This window comes from Dipodomys spectabilis, unplaced genomic scaffold (genome assembly GCF_019054845.1).
Source record: "Dipodomys spectabilis isolate Male_0828 unplaced genomic scaffold, ASM1905484v1 ptg000187l, whole genome shotgun sequence".
Taxonomy (NCBI): domain Eukaryota; kingdom Metazoa; phylum Chordata; class Mammalia; order Rodentia; family Heteromyidae; genus Dipodomys; species Dipodomys spectabilis.
Genome location: NW_024870864.1, coordinates 6,111,111 through 6,127,053, shown reverse-complemented (window position 1 = coordinate 6,127,053; position 15,943 = coordinate 6,111,111). Strand labels below are relative to the sequence as shown.

The window sequence follows — 15,943 nt, the reverse complement described above, 5'->3', positions numbered from 1 at the left end:
TCCCCCTCCCCTCTCTTCCTTTCCCCTCTCCTCCCTTCTTCTCCGTTTCTCCTCTTCTCTTCTCTCTCTCTTTCTTCCTTTCTTTTTCCAGTCCTGGAGTTTGAACTCAGGGCCTGGGCACTGCCCCTGAGCTTCTTTTTGCTCAAAACTAGCACTCTACCACTTGAGCCACAGCGGCACTTCTGGCTTTTTCTATTTATGTGGCACTGAGGAATCAAACCCCCAGCTTCATGCATGCTAGGCAAACATTCTACCACTAAGCCATAGGCCCAGCCTGACACGCTTTATTTATAACACACTTTTCTTTAAGATATAAGGCATACAATTTAATTTTGAATTGCCACACAATAATTGTGCTTATTTACTCTCTCTCCTTCCTGCCATGCAGACATCCCCTTTGTTTTACTCAGCAAGCATGTGTGGTGAGCACAAGTTTGGGGACCTTACAGTGGAGTCTTCTCAACATCATGAGGAAAGTGAGAAGAGCCCCCCACCGCACCCTGAGCCCCTGACTGCTGTCTTCCACCAGCGGTCAGGCTGCCAGAGCCCCGACTCCCGCCTGGTGGGTGAGGTGTCTCTGTCCTGATAGGGACACTGAGCTGGGCAGTGGGCATGGGTGGTTGCCCACCTTTGATTACCATAGAATGTGGTCTCAAGAGCTGGTGGATGTGGGTGGTTGGGGACCCTTGGCAGCCAGCATTCCCTTTCCCCATTGTCCTCTGGGCAGACAGCTGGGGGGGTAGCTGGCTGTCTCCACTTGTTCTCTTAGTGTTTGACTAATGCCACTATCCCATGTGGTCTGGGCATCTGGTAGTGCTGTCCATCTGGGCTACTAGGTGATTCTGCTCCTAGTCTTTCTTCTGCTTGCCAAGGCATGTGAGCACCTTGTTACTGGATTCCTTTTTTTGTTACTGGATTCCTTTTTTTGACATGAGGCACTGAAGGTTGCCTGTCTTCTAGTTTTTACTGAGCTCAAAGTGTGTTTGCTACACTTTGCTATAGTTTTTTATTTTCTATGTACGGCCACTTTGGGGCAGAAATCATGTACAAGTGTAGCTAGTCTAGAAATTGTACCTTGATATGCAGCCGTAACAGGCAGGAAGCCAGGTAGCAGCCGGGACGAACAGGTTGTGGCTGTGACATTATTGCCTAGTTATTTCCTGTTCACCAAGGATCTTCTGTAATCAGCTGTTAGTGTTTTGTTCTTTTTTGTTTGCTTGTTTTTGTCTTTTTTTTTGAGATAGCAGTCTCATGGACTTTTTTGCCCAAACTGGCTTCAAACCACAATTCTCATATCTTAGCCTTCTGAATACCTAGGATTACATACATAAGCCATCAACACCTTGCTAGGAATTGCGTTTGATTGTCATAAATTTTCTCCCCTGTCTCTCAAGTCTTGGAGGGCCGGTTATTCATCTTAACATTTTTTTTTGTGCCAATTGAGGTTGAAATATATGAACTGCATAAATTCAGACATCACTGGCTCTGTCCTTTAGTCCATACAGTCAATTCTGTGAGGACATTCATTCTGCCATTAGGGATTGGGGTTGGGTATTTGGCAGCTGTGGACAAACCTGTCCTACAAAGAAGCCTCTATGCATTAACAAGTATTTCCACTTACAGTCCCAAGAACAGATCAAAATCAGTCTATGGAATGACCACTTTGTGGAGTATGGCCGGACCGTGTGTATGTTCCGCACAGAGAAGATCCGGAAGCTTGTAGCCATGGGGATCCCGGAATCTTTGCGTGGAAGGCTCTGGCTCCTTTTTTCTGGTAAGTGTCTTTGTGCCATCTGGCCAAATAGTTTTGGAGGAGACCCAGATACTGAGGTAAGCAGTATACAGTCATTCCTCGCTATATTGTGGTCCACTTTTTGCAGCTTCACCATATTGTGAGTTAAAAAAAAAAACATATCTAATTCTGAATTGCAAAGTTTTTGCGTGGAATTTTGCAGTGGATACTTACTTATATAATTAGGATTTTAATTATTTTTGCCTACAAATTTCAAAACAATATAAAAACATAAAAATGTTAACTCAAACCCATTAAAAGAATATTAAATTGAAATAAAATACAGTATATATTTCATCAGCGGATAAACACTGCACTGTACACATGGAAATACAGTAAACCACTACCACTTCCTCAAGTTTGCCAACATGAGATTATACACAGCACACTATTGGCTGATGGAATGGAAGGTGACCAATCACAGAACTATGTTCTGTATCCTGAATGCTGATTAGCTTAGTGACCATAACTTTTGTGTATTTGCTCTCCTGCACTGTGTTCATACCTTCAAAATCTCTCCTTGTCCACTTCACATCAACATCTGGTCACTGAACATAGTGTTGCTCTGTGGTGCTGTGTTTTTGTGAAATTTTCATAAAAGTTAGAATTTATTTTAATTCCTGTAATGCCACCCAAGTGTTCTGCACCTCTAAGGCTTCTGGCAGTGAACCCAAGTGCCAAAGGAATATGCTTACCATCAAAGAAAAGGTGGAACTTCTCGACATGTTAAAGGAAGGCAAAAGCCACAGGGCTGTAGGCCACCATTATGTGAGCAATAAATCTACTGTTCATTACATAAAGAAAAACAGGAAGAATAGTAGGTCTATGGCAATGATAACTTTTAACAAGACTGCAAAGTGGGTGGACACTTTGCACAATAAGGCCAGTATGAGCATGGAGTTTACATTGGCTCCGTGGATAAATGACTGCAGGAAGAAGAATATCTTGCTAGATACCAACACCATTAGACAAAGGCCAAGAAACTTTATGATAGTTTTGCAGAAAGCACTAATGTTCACAACTGTGATGAGGATGAAGACGAGGACAATGATACAGAAGCAGGACTGTTGGTGCTTCTTCCACCAGACCAACCCCATTCAGTGCCAGCAAGGGTTGGTTTGACCAATTTCAAAGATGCTTTGGACTCAAGAGCATTTCTCTGCATGGAAAAGCTGCCTCTGTAGATAAAGCTAGAACCAAGGAATATGTGAACGACATGTTGAAATCCATTATCAAGGAAGGGAGCTATAAGCCTGAACAAGTGTTTTAACATGGATGAGACAAAGTTAGCAAATGAAGAAGAGGATGAGGAACAAGATGAACTATGGATTGGAGAAGAGGAGGAGGTTGGCCTCCTCAGTTGTCTTGAAAACATTGTTAGAATAGCCAAAGAGTGGGGAATGGAGGGGTGTAGCTGAGGAGGTGGGAGGGAAGGGATGGTAGGGGAAAAACAAAGGAGGAGGCAACAATGCTGGATAAGAAATGTACTCATTACCTTGCTCATGTAACTGTAACCCTTTTGTACACTATTTTCACAATAAAAAACATAATTAAAAAAAAAAGAATGGCCAAAGAACTTCAGCGATTGGCTAAAGAATGGGACCCCCAGGTGCTTTGTTCATTGCACTTCATAGATACAATCGAGAGTAGCATATCAGTTTATAAAAACCTTCTCACTCAGAAAAAAGCAGTGCCAGCAACTCCCCATAACTATGTTCATCACTTGGACGAAGAGATTAGTTATGCCTACACCTTTAGTGGAAATAGAAGTTACGGCTCAGGGCGAAGATACTGAACCACCTGATGAAGCACATGGTGCAATGGTGCCTTCAGAAGAGCTGTAATGCTCTTCTTGGCTGTGCAGTACATTCATGTCATTGGTATCACCTTCATCGCCATCAGTACTGCACAGCTACATAATTCATGATCTTCATCATTCAAGTTGTAGTGTACTTCACTGGTGAGTACCCATATAGAATTTTGTATGTTGTTAAAATTACATAGGTTTAAGAGTGTAGAAAGTGTTTAAGAGCATATGAAGTATTTATAAGAGTGTGGGAAAGGTTAATAAGAGAGTGGGAAAGTTTTATAGGAGAGTGGGAAGGGTTTATAAAGCCTTAAAATATAAATAATAAATATAAAACTGCTATTTGGTGGATTTTCATCTATCATTGGGGTCTCTGGAACATAACTCCTGCAATTGTGAGGGATCACTGTATATGTGCAGACAGAGTCCCCTATCTTTGGTTTAGCTGTGAACTCCCAGCTGCAGGCCTGAGAAGCCTTCTTGTGTTAGCTGTAGACCTTGTGTAAATTGCCAGGGTCTCTGCGTTGTAGTACCTCATGATTAATATGATGTCTGGACATAGCAATCTCATCTCCTTTAAAACTGACTTTGTCAAACCTATAATCCTATCTTCTCATGAGGCTCATATTCTGAGGATCATAGTTCAAAGCCAGCCCAGAAGATTCCATTCTAGAAAAAAGCTGGCTGGAATTGTGGCTTAGGTAGTAGAGTGACAGCAAGGAAGTAAGCCAAAAAGCCCAAAGGCTTTGAGCAAAAATTCTAATTCGACCAATAAACAAATAAGCAAGTAAATAAATAAATAGAAATTGACCTTGATAAGCTGAGTTCAGTGGCTCAAGCCTGTAATTCTAGCTATTCGGAGGTAGAAATTGGGAGTTTGCAGTTTGAGGCTAGCCTAGGCAATAAAAAGTTCAAGATACTCTCTGAACCAATGGCTGGGTGCCATTATAGTGCATGCCTGTTATCCCAGATACAGGGGATGCACAACTTAATGGCTGCTATACAGTGAGGTACCCCTGTCATCCCCAGCAACTCAGGGAAGTATAAGTAGGAGGATCACTACCCAGGCTGGTCAGGCAAGACTGAACCTCATAAATGACCAATGTAAAAAGGGCCTGTGGTGTCATAGCTCAAGTGGTAGAGTGCCTGCCTGGCAAGAATAATGCTGAGTTTGATCCACAGTACCACCAAAACAAAAACTTGTCTGGTGGTGCGGGTGGCTCACACTTATAATCTTAGCTACTCAGGACACTGAGATGTGAGGACCGTGGTTCAAACCCAGCCTGGGCAGGAAAGTCTGTAAGACTCTGATCTCAAGTTTACTAGTAAAAAGCTGGAAATAGAGGTGTGGTCCATATGGTAGAACACCATCATTGAGCAAAAAAGCTAAGAGACAGCACCCAGTACCTTGAATTCAAGCCCTAAGACTGGTACACACACACAAAAAAGGAAAAAAAACAATCAAATACCAAAACCTGTCCTTATCAGCCTCTCTGTAGTACCAAGAATTCTTTTTAAGATTCCCCTGGACAGGAAGTGTCTGTGGAGATATCAGCCCTAAGTAAACTACACAAAAAAAATCTTCATTCTTTGTCTAGTAGCCTTGGTGTCCCCAAGTACTGTCTATGAGTCCTTCCTCCACTGAAAGCCCTGGGCACCCACAGGAGTTACATTTGCACATTCCTCTTCTGTTTGCTCTCCCCACCACCACCTGGCCTGCCAGTGGTAGCCCTGTGCAGCATCTGACCCCAAGGCCTCCCTCTGTGGCTAGCTGCTAGTCTGTGTCTCATAGGTCTTTATTAATGGGGCAGTTACATTGATAGATGGGCTGACATGGGGACCAGGCTTCCCCAGAGCCTGCTAAATGGGCGCTGGTCTGTCTCTACCATCCACTGGAGCCATTTCATCCCACTATACAAATGCATGTGGCCAAGGGCAGGGAGACACCTGATATCTATAGTGACATGGCAGCTGTCAGTGTTGTGTGATCTGCTCCTATATTACCTGTCCTGCTCAGGTCAGCAGTAAGGCTCTCAAGGCTGGGGATGGCTCTCTCCCTGATCGCTATTCCAGTGACTAGGACCTATCTTGACTTGCCTCAGCCGAACCACACGTGCTCCTCTTTTATCCCCCCACAACAAACTGGCCATTTCCCCTTCCTGCCAAACATGCCCATCCATAGCTATTATTATTATGATTTTTCTAATGCCAGTTCTGGGGCTTGAACTCAGGGCCTAGATGCTGTCCCTTAGCTTAAAAAAAATTAAAATTCTTATTATACATGTGATACACGAAGGGGTTACAGTTACATAAGTCAGGTAAGGAAGACATTTCTTTTTGGACAATGTCATCTCTTCCCTTGCTCTCTCCCCACCCATAAGTTGTATCGTTCATTTTCAACATAGTGTCTAGTGCATTACCACTACTGCATTTGTCCTTTAGTTTTTGTTGTTGTTGTTTTATTTTGTTTTGTTTTTGCTCAAGGCTGGTACTCTACCACTTGAGACACAGCTCTACTTTTGACTTTTGGGTTTTTTGTTTTTGTGTGTGTATGTGTGTGTGATTAATAGGAGTTTCATGGACTTAGCTGCTTGGGATAGCTTCATACCATGATCCTCAGATTGTAGCCTCCTATATAACTAGGATTACAGATGTGAGCCACTGGTACCCAGCTCCACCATGCTTCTTGTTCCTGCACTCTCCAGTGTTCAGTAGGTTAGGTGTGCACTTGGGTTTCTCCTACCCCCGCCTACCTCCTCCCCACACACCTGTTTCCCAGCTGCTTGTCTCACCATCCAAGCCCTCCCTTAACACAGAAAATGGATTTGGACTTAATCACAACTGTATATTCAGTGTTGAAAAGTAATATGTAGAAGAATCAGCAAAGAATGTGATGTCACCAGCCCCGCCTCTAAAGTGACACCTCTTAACACCATTGGCCGGAGGTCTTCTGGGTCTTTTTCATATATATTGCACATACGTGTGTGTGTGTGTGTGTGTGTGCGTGCACGCGTGTGTGTGCACACACACATTTCACATGGCAGGATATAGAGATAACATTTATGAACTATCTTTTCCTAGTGACAGAATGTTTCCTAAACAAGAGAAAAATATAACTTAGATGGACATCAGTGACTCATGCCTGTACTCCTAGCTACTCAAGAGGCTAAGATCTGAGGATCAGGGTTCAAAGCCAGCCCAGGCAGGAAAGTCCCAAAGACTCTTATTTCCACTTCACCACCAAAAAGCTGGAAGTAGAGGTGTGGCTCAAGTGCTAGAATACCCACCCTGAGCAAAAAAAGCTAAGGGAGAGTGCCCAGGTCCTGAATTCAAGCCCCCAGTACTGGTGCATGCGTGTGCATGTACACACACACACACACACACACACACACACACACACACAGGTTTGCTTGTTTGATGGGGAGAGTGCTATTGTATTTCAGTAACTGCATGTCTCCATTTGTGTTAGTGCTGTGTATTACATCTGCATGTCACAGTAATGAGCGAGAGTCAGGTGGTCTGGAGAGGATCTGCAGCCAGAGGGTATGTCCACCATTCCTAGTCTGAACCAGAAGTATAACTGTCTTTAAGTCAGATTGACGAGTGAATGGAGGCCTCACTCACAGTCTTTCCTTCCTCTCTCACAGAATACTAGAGGCTGGGCATTAGCTATACTTCTTGTGCCTGGCTGCCTGGCTTTGTTTGCACCTTCGGAGTCTCATCTCCCAGCCTGTGGGCTCTTAGGTGATGGTGTCTGTGGGCTCTTAGGTGATGGTGTGTTCATCTTGTTAACTCTGTAACTCCAATCATGCCTTACTGTGTGGCTTCTACACGTTGCTTGATAATTACTTGTCAGAGCAATGTATTAAGTCATGAGTACCTATGTATACTCCCCCTTCTAGGGAATACAGTTCATTACAAATTTATTAAATAATTCCTTTTTTCTGTGTTCTGAGAGCCTCATATATTCCTATCCCTAAAATAGTTTTGAAGCTGGAGGTCTAAAGACCTCAGGCCAAACTCCACTAACCCCTATAATCCAAATAAAGAGACATGGTGAAGGGCAGAGGAAGGAGATTAATGGCAGCCATGAGAAGACAGCACTTCAGTACAGAGTCTTCAGCCATCTTCTCTAAACAGATACTCGCCTTGGGTTAACTAGAAAGAATTTGGAGTAGGGGTTCGCAGTCTTAGTCACAGGCCGGTTCACAGGTGGCATGAGAGATGGTACCAGCTAGTCTGACAGCCCGTTGTCTCAAGATTGGTCAGCTGTGGTCTTGTTACAGTAGGGGCCATTGACACTGGGAAGATGGATAGTCTCTGTTCAGTCTTCATAGTCCAAGATGGCTGCCACGTGAATGGCTTTTACAGAGGTGGGAACATCTGGCCTGTAGACCATAGAAGGTCCATGAAATTATTTGGTATGTAACTGGACAGACACTGGCACCTCTCATAGGCATCTCATTGACTGCCCTTGGCTGTGTGCCTGAATAGATCATTTTGGTACTTCCCTCACATGGTCTTATAAATAACAAATGGCCTTCAAAGCAAAAAATGCTTCCCCACTCCATGTTTTCCAAGGACATAGGCACAGAATGGAGGCTGGGATGCCTGGCTCTTTTGCCTTTAGTTAATTTGTAGATTTAAGTAAGACATTGCTTTTAGTAAAAGGTAATTTAAGAACCTCTTAGTTTATCTATGAGTTTTTTCTATCTCCCTTTGCAACCGTTATAGTAAAGTTTTGTTTCTTAGGACAAGCCATGACATGAAGTTCTTTTGTATATGGTTTCAAACTACTTGGTGTTCCTTGGTGGGTAATGAGCCACCATTGGGGTCCTCAGCCAGGATGCTCCTTTTCTCTGGCAGTTGCACTCTCCAGTAGTCATTTCTCCTCTTGATGCTGCTTTCCTGTCCTCAGATGCTGTGACAGACCTTGCTTCCAACCCCGGTTACTATGGGACTCTGGTGGAGCAGTCCCTGGGGAGATGCTGCCTGGTCACAGAGGAGATAGAGCGGGACCTGCACCGCTCCCTGCCAGAGCATCCCGCCTTCCAGAACGAGACAGGAATTGCTGCCTTGAGGAGGGTGCTGACAGCCTATGCCCATCGGAACCCCAAGATTGGATATTGCCAGGTGAAGGGGCGAGCACCAGTGTGTGAATACCCCGTAGTCTGTGTCTGTGTCAGCCCACCAGGGCTTTGATCTGTTCTCAGTCATCCAGACCTGGGGACTGTGCTATCCTCTGAAGGTGCCATGCTCAACTCTTTCTCAGAAAGAATGTACCAAAAAAGGGCAAAACTAACTTTTCTTTATCTGGGTACAGTGGAACATACCTGTAATCTCAGCTACTTGGGAGGTTGTGACTGGGAAATCACAGTTCAAAACAGAGTTTATCTCAGTCTCTAAGCCAGATGGGCTGGTGTGTGTTTATCATCTCAACTACATGGGAGCTGTGAATAGAAGATCACAGTCCAGGCTTCTTCGCTTCAAAAACAAAAACAAAAAAAAACCAAAGCAGGACTAGGGGCTTGGAAAGAGTGGTAGAGTTCTTGTATGTCAATCACATCTTGAGGCTTTGAGTTCAAAATCCAGTATCACAACCAAAAACCCAGCCAACCAAGCAAAAAAGACAGGCTGGTAATTAGACTTAAATTTTGCCCAGTGTGGGAAAGGAAATGAGCTGAGCAGATTCCAGTTTTGCCGCCCTCTCTAGGCCAGAGATGGGATGACATTAATGGAACTTGAGATCTCTATAGAAATGATAAGGATTGAAACCACAAGGCAATTTGGGGAGGAAGGGATAATTAGGGCAGGCCACTTACCTAAAGGAAAGGTGAGTGGAGGTAAGAGTTCCTCTGAGCCATTCCCAATGAAGGGATAAAGGCAGCAACCACAAAGTAAAAACCAGATCAAAATCACCTAAGACTGGATTAGAGAAGCTCCTGACATTTAGCAACTTAAGACTGAACTTCATAAACAAAGTCAGTGGGTGAATGACAATTACATGTGTCTGTTTGTCTGCCTGAACTTATCAAGCATTGCTGGATTTGTGCCACGCCTGAGACCCACATCTTAGCGAAACCCAGCTTTACCAGGGGGCTATGGGGCATGATCGCTCACTTGGGACATGGGATGCCATGGTTGTCACTTCTCAAGTGTCAGTATGATGGGGTACACTGGATCACTCACCTGCCACATCTTTTTCCTTGGACTTCAACGCTTGTGTGTTTGTTTTGAGGTACTGGGGATCAAACCCACAGCCTTCCATACTAGGTGAGCACTCTACCAGTGAGCTATAACCCCAACACTTGTGCCTGTATTGGGGCTTGAACTCAAGGCTTCATGCTCTTGCTTTTTGTTCAAGGCTGGCACTCTACCAGGTAAGGTATACCTCTGTTTTCTTGCTGGTTAGAGATAAGGGTCTCACTGACTTTTCTGCTTCTGGCTTCTGAACCTTAATCCTCAGATCACAGCTTTCTGAGTAACTAAGATTACAGATGTGAAACACCAGCATCTGGCCCCTGTTTTTTTTGTTTTTTTTCTTTTATGTCTCCATGCCACTGGTTGCCTGGTCAGTAATTGTCTCCTCTGTGTCCCTCTGAGCAGTCCATGAACATCTTGACCTCTGTGTTGCTGCTCTATGCCAAGGAGGAGGAAGCCTTTTGGTTGCTGGTTGCCGTGTGTGAACGCATGTTGCCTGACTACTTCAACCATCGAGTGATCGGTAATCTACCTCCCTGCCTCCTCCTCTGGATATGGGGATGGGAGCAAACCCTTTGGAAGATGGTCATCATCCATGCTGTTCATGAGATCCCTCTGTACGATGCAGCTGGTCTCTGCACAAACACTGTTTGATTCATGAATTGGAAAACGAACTCAGAGAATTCTCTGTGCAGTTCTAGCTGTGTGGAGAAATCAGTTTTGATGTAAACACCTACAGATTTTGGATTAAAACCAAATGATTTGAGAGGGATAGCTGAGTTTATAAGAAGGAGAGTTCTTAGGTCCAAGAAGCAGGTCACAATATGAAAATGAGTGATTTTTCCACTGATGTTGGAAAAGGAACAGGGCTTGCCTGTTGGTTGTCAAGGGAACCTATGCAGAGGTGGTTCTCTGTTCTATAGGAGAGGGTGGGTGTGTCAGTGCTGGAGACTTTGGGAATCATACTTACATAAGGTGATTTTAAGAAGGCTTTTTGGAGCTGGGTGTTGGTGGTTCATTCCTATAATCCTAGCTACCCAGGATACTGAGTTCTGAGATCATGGTTCAAAGCTGGTCAGGGCAGGAAAGTCCTTGAGACTCTTATCTCCAATAATCTACTCAAAAAAAAAGCTGGAAGTAGGCTGTGGCCCAAGTGGTAGAGTGCTGGCCTTGATCACAAAGAGGCTCAGGGATAGCTCCCAGGGCCTGAGTTTAAGCCCCAGGACCAGGGGGGAAAAAAAAAAAGATTTTTTTTCTGGGCTTGTATTAATCAATTTTTTGTTAATATAACTAAGTACTTTAAAACAGGTACTTATACAAGTTACTTACAAAGAGACAGTAGTTTATTTAGCTCATGTGGTAGATGAAGTAACGGTGCCTGTATTGGTAGCTGAGTTCTGGTGAGGGCCCCATGGTGGGGGACACATTTTGGAGCATGTGGTCGCATCTCTAGTTAGGAAGCAAAGAGAGCTGGTTGGGGCCAAATTGGTCCTTTGTAACAACCCTCATATGACCCAGTGACCTCCTGTTCCTAGTGACCTAAGGACCTGCCCCTACGTCCTATCCTCAAGGGATCCCCACCTCTAGTAACTCTACCCTAGAGACCAAGTCTTTAACACAGGAACTTTTTGGAGGCACAGTTGTGAAGTCATATCTAAACCTATAGCCCTACAACCTGCACTTGGAGCATCTATCTTTTGTGTGGTTGAAGATTTGAAGGTGTATGTCGGTGGTCTGGCACAGCTTCTCGTGGGGAAAATATTGTCACATCATTTAGGTTTGGTGACAGTCTTGGGGACATTTCTTAGTAATCCAGATAAGAGAAGGAGGCGGTCTAGAATTATAATGGCATGTGGGAACAGAAATAAAAGAAGCAATTTGAGGAGGAATTTGGCAAGGCAGGAAGAAAATCCCCACCCCTCACCTTGAAACAGAGATCTAAGCATGGAAGGATATGATACATTGTGGGAAGGAGCAGGAGCAAGTGGGTGAGATTGGCCAGGAAAGAGGTGATGCTTGTGTTTTCAGTGGGCCACTGGGCATCTTCACAGCTCCTTTCATTGTCTGTGTGGCTCCTTGGCTTGCTTCTTTTTCACTTTGTGTTGTGGTAGGTGTTGTATTGTCTAGCATGACAAGCAATATAGCACTGCAGTGTCTTTGGGAAGCATGAAGCGGGGGGGGGGGGGGAGTATTGCTGAATGGCAGCTTGGACTCAGCAGTGAATAACAGTTCAGCCTCTTGTGATGATGTGTGATGACCACTTCCTTGAGACAGGAAGGAACAGCTGGAATATTCCATCAACACAGGAAGTTCCTTTTCTGCCCTTTCTCTGACATAAACAATGCTTGGTACTGATTTCTGTCACCACAGAAATCTGGTCCATTCTTGAACTTCATACACATGTAGTAATAATGAACTCTGGCTTCCTTAACATAGTATATAATGTTTGTGACAGGTGTCTGCTTTGGTGGAGCACCAGTAGTTTGCTTCTGTATTGTTGGGCAGTGTGGCACTATGTTTATGCCATGATTATCCACTTACCTGTTGATTGGCAGTTGAGCTGCCTCCAGTTTTAGTCTGTGAAAAGTAAACTTGCAGTAACTTTCATATGATTCACAAGTCTTTCTGTAAATCTAGACTGTTATTATTCTTGGGTATTTACCCAGGAATCTTCCTAGATCATGGTTTAATGTAACAACTGAATAAGAAACAGTCAGTTGGCCTCAGTCTTCACATCTGTTTTCTTCCTGATAGGTAATTTTAGAGTTTTTTTTTTTTAGAGCTTTTAGACTTTCTTGTGGATCATCTTAAGTCAAATACAAAGAGAGAGAGAGACAAACAGACAGAGACAGACAGACTGTGAACAAATAAAACAATAAAGCATAGCATGGAGCTGATTTCAAGGATAAATTTAGTCTTTTTTTTTTGGAGGGTGAATGTCAGTGTTTCATTCCATTAACCTGTAGAAACAAGAGAATATCTACTTCAACCTAAAATATTGTCATGAAGGCCTAACTCCTAAGAGGTTTATAAAACTCCTATGGAATTGGACTATACCTCTTCCATATCTAAAAACATCTTTTCATTTTAGTATAAAAGATTTCTAGAATCTTTGATCTAACCTGCACACTTTTTACATGTATATCAATACAAAATGAAATTACACCAGCAATGGTGGAAGATCCTATTTGTTTTAATTAAATCTTGTTATCCACTGACTTTGATCATTTTAATATGAAGCAAAATATGGATTATGTTTAATATATGTGTTTTCCAGAATAATTAGAAATTATTTCATTGATTTCCAGAAGAAAACTCATCAAAATATGTAACTCAGGAGTGGGGAAAAAAATTAACAAAAGTTCACAAACAAAATGGAACTTGCTAGCTTTCTAACTATCAATCTATAATGTTGGCATGTTGTGCTTTCTTCCTTATGATAATCTAATCTTCCAATCCTGGGTGAGAAGGAAAATCTTCCTACAAACCTGGATTTTTAAAGAACATACCCATTGCTCATATGTTCTTTTCAACAATGACTTAGTGTGTTGTCTCCCAACAGTATGCGTGTATAGTTTCTTTTCATATTTATGACCCTTAGTCTACGATAGTAGATTTAAGGTGCATTTTCTTTTCGTTTGGTTTGGGTGGCTGGTTGGTTGGTTGGGTTTTGCTGTTGGTTTGTTGATAGTGTGGGGATTCAAGTTCAGGGCCTTGTACTTGTTAAACAGGTGCTATACCACTTAAGCCATGCCCCCAATCCTTTTTGCTTTATTTTTGATAGCATCCTGATTTTTGTTCAGGCCAGCCTGTGCTGACAAATCCTCCTATTTATACATCCCACTTAGCTGGAAGCATTTTATTCATTCAGATGGAGTCTCATGAACATTTAAAGAATAATGTAAAAAAGAAACCATCAGTTCTCCAAAGAATATTTCATACTAGTAGTGTATTGGCATCTCAGGTGGCCTATGTCCTTATTAACACTTAGGATTGTCTGATTTTAGTCATGCTAGTGAGTTAAAAGTAGTATTTATTGTGGTAGTTTTAATTTGCATTTCTTAGTTAACAGACATATTTGTCTGTGCTTTTTGACTACTCCTTTGCAGTCTCCTTTGTTCAAACCTTTAGTTTATTAAGAAGAAAACTTAGTTATATATATTTTACAGAATTTCAGGAGCTGTTTATTTTAGATATGATTTCTTTGGTAGGTATATATATTGCAGATGTGTTCCCCAAATCTGCATTTTCATTTTATTAATGATATCCTTTGAAGAATAGTAGTTTTAGTTTTCATGAAGTCCAATTCAGTTTTTCTTTATTATTACTGCTTTATATGTCCTAAGCTGGTTGGCTTTGTTCCTATGTTTTCTTCTAGAAATTTTTCACATAGGACTGTGATCATTTCAACTATATTTTCTGTATGGCTGGAGGTAGAGCCCTCTGCATCCTTTTCTATATTAGTGTACAGTTGATTGAGCACTATTTTTGTTTTAAAGACTATACCCATTGAATTACCTTGTTAAGCCAGGCACCGGTGGCTTGCTCCTGTAATCCTAGAAACTAAGGAGGCTGAGATTTGAAGATCAAGGTTTAACGCCAGCCCTGGGTAGACAAATCCATAAACCTCTTACCTTTTACCAGCAAAATGCTGGAAATGGAGGTATGGTAGAGCACTGGTTTTGAGTGGAAAAACACCCAAACAACCAAGAGCATACGGCCCTGAGTTCAGGCCTCAGTATCAGCATATACATGTGCACATGAACAAACACACACACACACACACACACACACACACACACACACACACACACACACACACACACACACACACACACAGAGTGACTTACCTTGCCAAAATGTAAAAAAAAAACTCAGTAAACTAAGTATGAATCTTTTTCTGAAGCCATATTCTTGTTTTTCATTGTTCTGATTGTCTTTAGTTCAGGCTAATTTTTGATACTGTGAACCCTTCCTCTTCAAAGCTCTGTGGCCTTCCTTTTGCAGGAGCTCAGGTGGACCAGTCTGTCTTTGAGGAGCTCATCAAGGAGCACCTCCCAGAGCTGGCGGAGCACATGACAGACCTCTCGGCCTTGGCATCTGTCTCTCTGTCATGGTTCCTGACTCTGTTCCTCAGCATCATGCCTCTGGAGAGTGCGGTGAATGTGGTAGATTGCTTCTTCTACGATGGGATCAAAGCTATCTTCCAGCTGGGGCTGGCTGTGCTTGAAGCCAATGCTGAGGATCTGTGTAGCAGCAAAGACGACGGCCAGGCCTTGATGATCCTTAGCAGGTAGACTCCTGTGGCTAGCTGGGGATGAAGCTGGTGGCAGCTGGGGCCCTCAGGATAAGGCCACAGCAGGTGTGCCAGATCTGAGGAAGCTTTCTGTTCCATTCTGCTACTCGCCACCTGTTGCTTGGTCTCCCCAGAGAGACAGGCCAGCATGTGGCATTGCTACAAGTGTGAGGGAAAGGTACCATCTTCCTAACCCCCTCCACCAAAGGAGAGTGAAGACTAGAAAAGTTTTTTAACTAACAAGATTAAACATCCTCAGTTTTTTTCCTTTAAGTAGTTATATGAAAGAGTTTCAATTCAACACATCCATTTATAAGTACCGGGCATCTTGAAATAAATTTATTGTCATTATAAAGGTGATGGACAGAGGGGTTACATGTCACCCCTTCCCTTCCTCTCCCGGTTTTTCCCTCCCACCCCACTCACAAGTTGTATAGTGTCAACATAGTGCCCAGTGAGTACCATTGCTACCTTTGTTCTCCTGTACAGTGCGTCTTGATCAACATCACTCCTTCCACATTCTCCCTATCTTTCCCAACCCCACCCATCACCTCAAGACTTGGTTCTGTTTTTACATATACACTGAGTATTATGACTGCGTTCTCCCACCCCTCCTCTCTTCATTCATCTACTTCTCTCTTCTCCTGGCCTCACCTCCCTCTCCCCAACACCTGTTCCAGCTGCTTGGTATTGATTTTGTTAGATTGAAAGTTAGTTGTTCAAGTGAGTTACACCACTGGATTTGTCCCTTGCAAATACCATACTCTAGTCAACATGCTTCCATATATGTATGCATGTGACCCTTTATATATTTATAATATGAATATATATAATTTATAATTTAGTT

The 15,943-nt window shown here is 42.9% G+C and overlaps 1 protein-coding gene across 1 annotated transcript in view; it reads left to right on the top strand.

The window, feature by feature from the left end:
• Nucleotides 1–15,943, top strand: part of Tbc1d8 (TBC1 domain family member 8) — a 124,111-nt gene that overhangs the window by 90,774 nt on the left and 17,394 nt on the right. Inside the window, exons 8-12 of the mRNA XM_042695461.1 lie at nucleotides 389–562; nucleotides 1,624–1,774; nucleotides 8,518–8,732; nucleotides 10,206–10,323; nucleotides 14,808–15,093. Of these exons, the coding sequence (XP_042551395.1) occupies nucleotides 389–562; nucleotides 1,624–1,774; nucleotides 8,518–8,732; nucleotides 10,206–10,323; nucleotides 14,808–15,093 (944 nt within the window). The remainder of the gene's footprint in view (nucleotides 1–388; nucleotides 563–1,623; nucleotides 1,775–8,517; nucleotides 8,733–10,205; nucleotides 10,324–14,807; nucleotides 15,094–15,943) is intronic.